General features: G+C 47.6%; 1 protein-coding gene across 1 annotated transcript; it reads right to left on the bottom strand.

Moving 5' to 3' along the window:
• Positions 1-548: 548 nt before the first annotated feature.
• Positions 549-4,439, bottom strand: LOC143187624 (uncharacterized). The gene has a single exon (XM_076391850.1). The coding sequence runs from the start codon at positions 4,437-4,439 to the stop codon at positions 549-551; it is 3,891 nt and encodes a 1,296-aa protein (XP_076247965.1).
• Positions 4,440-6,024: the final 1,585 nt, after the last annotated feature.

Raw genomic sequence — 6,024 nt, forward strand, 5'->3', positions numbered from 1 at the left:
CATAAACGCGCCTCAGGAGAAGACCCTGAATGTCCTCTCAAGATATGAGCTCTTGCCATCGAGCGATTACACCGAGTCGTGTTACTTGGCACAAGGTTGCTCTGATCGGAGCATTAACACGACTCTGCTATGTTCAACCACTGTTCACGCCCGAAAAACGTCAAGAAGACACGAGCCCCCGTTTCCCGATTGTTCCGTCCGTCACCCGTGCCTCTCTCAAAGTAAAAGCCCCTATTCTGACCCCGCGGTGCGCCTTATTCTACTTCCCCTACCCCGGGTCAGACTTCAATAATACTATACAATTATAGGGCTGAACATAACGCAACCATTGGCACAACGCAACGCAGTGTTAATAATAACGACAACGATGATTACATATATATCGTACAATCGCAGAACTTAACACGAAATATAAACTAATCATAACGATACAGCTAATTAACACAAACGAAACTTGTAATAATCACACAAAATATAAACTAATCCTAACGATACAGCTAATTAACACAAACGAAACTTGTAATAATCCCACAAAATAAAACCAGTCCTTAGACCTCTGTGTCGTCAACATTCTCCCCCCCTGGTGCGGACTCAAGAATGGACGCACCAATTTCCTTAATAGGTAACACGACGACTTTGACTGCTGGTCGCCGGAGTATTCCTGTCTTCGTTCGTACGTCTACGACTCGGATGCGTCCATCAGGGCCGGGATAGACCTTTGATATTATGCCACGGGGCCATGTATTACGTGGTAATGTGTGGTCGACGATTTGTACCAGGTCGCCCTCTTGCAATGGCCTTGTTTCCCGGTTCCACTTTGTTCGCGTAAGCAACGTGGGTAGGTATTCCTTTACCCATCTAGACCAGTACATGTCGGCCAATTTCTGTGCTACGCGCCATTGTTTTCGTAAGTGCAGATCTTGGTCACGAAACTTTCCTGGTATCGGCGCTCCTGATGATGCTCCAATAAGAAAATGATTAGGTGTCAGACTTCCTTGATCTCTGTGGTCTACCGACACATGAGTCAATGGTCGACTATTAACAGTATGTTCCACTTCCGCCATCAGGGTAGCTAAGGTCTCCTCTTTGGGAGCACGTTCTTTCAGTACTGCTTTAAGCGATACCTTAACAGATCTTATAAGTCGCTCCCAACTACCACCCATGTGTGGTGCCGCCGGTGGTATGAACCGCCAACGTATTCCTAGATTGATGGCTTCTCCGTTCAAGAGGTTCGCGTCCATTTCCTGGCGGGCAATTCGTAATTCAGCATCGGCGCCTCGAAAGTTTGTCCCGTTATCCGAATAAATTTCGGTTGGACATCCCCGCCGAGCAATCATTCGCCTGAGTGCCATAATCATGGAATCCGTTGTTAAAGATGCGGCGAGCTCCAGGTGTATCGCTCGAGTCGTGAGACATGTGAATAGAACTCCCCATCTCTTTTCCCTTCTTCTACCTATAGTAACCAACATTGGCCCAAAATAGTCGATACCACAATAAGTGAATGGTCTATGATGGTGCTTTAATCGGGCTGCCGGTAAATCCGCCATGAGTGGTGTTTCTGGTTTGCTACGTTTTATTCGGCATAATTGACAACGTGCGGCGACGTTTCGGGCAGTCGGTCTTAGATTTAAGATCCAATATTTTTGTCTTAATTCATTAATAGTAGCTTCGGTACTACCATGGTTAGCTCTTCGGTGATAGTGCAACACAAGTAACTTGGTATAAGCGTGCTTCCCATCGAGTACGGGCGGATCTCTCGATTGTCTTTCAACGCCTTCCAAGGCGCTTATGCGCCCACGCAGACGAATAATGCCTTCTTCATCCAATAGTACTGTAAGCTGCACTAATCGGCTGTGTCTTGGCAGAGTTTTATTTTGACGTAGAACTTCGATTTCTTGGCCGAAGCTCTCCCTCTGACTAGATTTTATCCATAGAGTCTCCGCTCGTTCCAGGTAATCTACGGACATTTCCGAGTTCCTTCTTCTGCGACAACGGTCGGCAAACACCAACACCCACCCGGTGCTACGTATCAACCGTGTCCAGGATGAGAATCGGGCCAATTCTGGCAATGCCCATCGGAATTGGTTTGAACATACGGCAACAAATTGCGGTTTCCTCTCCTCCTTAACGTGTATCACCTCCATATTAGGGATGCTTTTCATTTTCGGCCAAGTCTCTTCCGGGTTCGTGAGAAATTCTGGTCCTACTATCCATCTGCTCTCGGACGTTACCTGTATTTGGTTATCTCTTGTCGCGTCATCCGCTGGATTGTGCCTCGTAGGTACCCATCGCCATTCGGAAACGTCTGTCAGGTCATCTATTTCGCCTAGCCTGTGTGCCACGAATGCTTTATATTCCCGAGGATCTGTTCTAATCCAATGAAGTACCGTGCGAGAATCCGTCCAGAATACGCGTTTTAACACCTTAAAATCGTGTTCCTTCTGGATGGTATGCGCTATTCTGCCGCCAAGCAACGCCGCTTGAAGCTCCATCCTTGGGATTGAGACTGGCTTCAAGGGAGCAACTCGAGACTTACTCGCGATGAACGCCGTGACAAACTTGTCGTTTTCGAGTTCATACCGCCAGTAAGCTACCGCTGCGTATGCTCTTTCGCTAGCGTCGCAGAACACGTGCAATTCTGGGTCGCTATGAAGGGGCTGCTTGATGTAACAACGTGGTATTTTGCATCGACCTATAGCTTTCAGATCGGCTGTCCATCGTCGCCAATATTCACACTGATCATCTGTGAGGCATTGATCCCAAGCTATACCACTCCGCCAAACTTTCTGCAGTAGCATTCTACTACGGATTGTGAGTGGCGCCAGAATGCCTATGGGATCGAATACTGACATTATAGTGCGTAGCATTTCGCGTTTCGTTGGTCGTTGGGCACCTGTAACAATCATCTCAAGGGCTTTCTTCATGTTCAATTCGAACCCCAACGTGTCGTCGGTAGGAGCCCACTGTAAGCCTAAAATCCTCGTTTCCATACCGGTTGTCGAATTTAAGGGTACGGCTCCCTTCATTAAAGTCGCCTGCGGTAACCTGGACAACACCTTCTGGCTGTTGCTTGACCAGTTGCGAATCTGAAAGCCTCCACGTCGATGTACTTCTGTGACATCATGAATCAACTTAATGGCTTCTTCGTCTGTATTAACGCTATCCAAATAGTCGTCCATATAATGTTTCTGTATGATCGCTTTGGCTGCATGTGGGTAAGTTTCTCGGAATTCCTCGGCATTTCGATTTCTCACGTATAGGGCTGAGCATGGTGAAGATGCCGCTCCAAAGATCATGGATGTCATGATATATGTTTCCGGCGGCCGCCTGCGATCTTTGCCTCTCCACAAGAAGCATTGCGCCCTTTGATCTTCCGTACGGATCTTGATTTGCAGAAACATTTCTTTGATATCCCCGGTAAATGCAATTAGTCCTTGACGGAACCGGAACAATGTCCCCAACAATGAATTCAGCATGTCCGGCCCAGCCAATAGGTGATCATTTAAAGAAACACCATCCGTTCTCGCAGCAGCGTCAAATACTAAACGCAGTTTCCCTGGTTTGTGCGGATTGGTGACGCCGAAATGGGGTAGATACCATCTTCTTTGGTTATCCTCTCGTCTTGATTTCCTTGCGTAACCGTTGCTTATGAGGTCATTAATTTGTTCTTGGTACGCTCGTTCATATTCTGGATTTTTGTCCAATTTCTTTTCCAGCGACTTCAAACGGATGAACGTATCACTGTAATTTTCAGGAAGTTGAATGTCGTCTTGTCTCCATAGTAGTCCCGTTTCCCAGCGGTCCCCAACTCGTTTTGTCGTGGATTTGAGCAACTGAATAGCTCGTTTCTTTTGCGCATCGAATCGGGTTCGTGGCATTATCCCTATACTCTCTAATCTGAAGTGATTTTTGACCAACTCGTGTAGGTCACCTCCATGTAATTGGTCATCTTGTGCGTCTGTGCGGTTATCAATGTGTAACATGGTTTCCTTTACTCTCGGCCTAATTTTGGTAGCCACATAACCGTGCACGACCCATCCCAACTCTGTGCGAGAGGCGACTGGTTCATCACGTGAGGCTCTTCGAGTTTCCTGCGATATTATCAGATCCCAATTATCTTGTCCGAGTAATAACTGCGGTTGCTCATTGGGATAGCACTGTATCTCTATGTCATTTAAGTGCGTGTATCTGTCAAGATCTTTCCTCGACAATCCTTGCCAAGGTAGCGATAGTCCTTTGACTGTCTGCGCTCCCGACACGCTGAATTCCTTGTTGGTCAGTGCTCCGCTTATTTTAAAGGTGACTCGCTTGCTCATGGACTCCACTGCTATCATCTTTTGATTAGCACCCTGTAAAATTAGCTGTTCCCTGGGCCCTCCAGCTCCAATCTCTTCTGCTAAAGATTCATCTATTAGGCTAATCGTTGATCCTTCGTCCATGAGAGCAAGGCTCGGTTCGGATCCTCGTGGACCTGTCACTGTGACGGGAGCTACCTTTAGCCAAATGCGTGGAGGCGCGGTTAGTCAGATGTTACCACTCGCTGTCTCGTCTGGCCTCGATGGAGTGCAATGTTCGCTCATCTCTGCCGTTGATTCTTCTGTTGATCTGTGTAAGAGGGTATGGTGCGCCCGATTGCAACCAGGGCGTTGACACAATTTCGCGCGACAGCGATTCCTTCTATGCATCCCTTGCAGGCATCTGAAGCATAGGCCCTTCTTCTTCGCACAGTCCCACCGTTGTTGAATTGATTGCGCGGCAAACCAAATGCATTCGCTTATCCTGTGTGGTGGGCCTCCACAGAGTACGCATTTGGACCTTCCCCTTTTTTTTTCGGTTTCTCGGCTCGTCGCCAGTGACACGTGTCGCACTCCTTTCGCAGGATAGCGACGATCTGACTCTGCATTTTGGCGGCGAAATGGTTGTCCCTGACGGCCAATCATTACACTAGTGCCAGCCTTAGAGGCTATTTCAGCCTCCAGTTGAAGATACTTTGATAGTGTTAATAGTCTTGGGTCTCCCGTGTTTCTATTTTCATGCCAGTAACGATTATAATTGTAGATCATGGCGTTGGGCATTTTACGGATTATCTCAGAGGCGAGTTCCGGACTGTGCAAATATCCTACGTGGTTTACGGCTTGCATCGCTGCTACACAGTTTCTCAACTTTGTCGCGATAACTACTAAACTATCGCGCCCAGTACCGATCTTGGGTAATCGTTTTAATTCTTCCGTAAACTCTCGTACTATATAGTCAGGGTTGCCGAAACGTAATTCTAGTACTTCCATAACTTGACTGGTGGTACTGGCTGTCATCATCATGGCCGCCACGGATTTTCTCGCCTCTCCCCGAAGACAACTATACAATCGTGTTACCTTCTCAGTTTCTAAGTAGTCAGTGCTCTCCAATAATAACTCAATGGTTCGTTTAAAGGGAAGCCAATCTAGGGGATCCCCGTTGAATGTGGGTAGATCTCTCGTGTTTAGTATTGTTTGCATGGTTCGCTCAACTCGCGTCGATCCGACACGAGCAGTAATCTCTCCCAGGGTTTGTGTCAGTGCCTTTGTTAGTTGCTTGACTTCAGTGTTTTCTACTGTCACCTCAGGTTCCACCGCCGGCCCGGGCATTGAGGTCCTTACTTCTTGCGTTGGTTGCCCTGCTTCAGACACTTTCTTAAATGAGCTGGAGCTTATCCAGTGCCTAGTTCGAGAGGTGGACCGTTTTCCAGCTCCGCTTCTTATACTGGATCTGAGTACACTCCCGTCTTCGCTCTCAGCTTCAGACAGCTCCGCTCGCAACTGCTTATCCACCAATTCTAATTCTAATTGTTCCCTTTCATCAATAGCTCTTCTCTTTATTTTAGCTCGTTCTTCGGCTGCGCGTAATTCTAAGCGTCGCTTACGGCTAAGCGTACTCCCTCTTGATACTATAGAACCAGGTTCATTTTGTGTTTCCGCGGTCGGCTCTAAGGGCGCTCCCTTTGATACGCTTTCTGAAGGACCCGAGCGGACTGATTCAAGACTGCAG

Source organism: Calliopsis andreniformis, unplaced genomic scaffold (assembly GCF_051401765.1).
Source record: "Calliopsis andreniformis isolate RMS-2024a unplaced genomic scaffold, iyCalAndr_principal scaffold0132, whole genome shotgun sequence".
Taxonomy (NCBI): Eukaryota; Metazoa; Arthropoda; class Insecta; order Hymenoptera; family Andrenidae; genus Calliopsis; species Calliopsis andreniformis.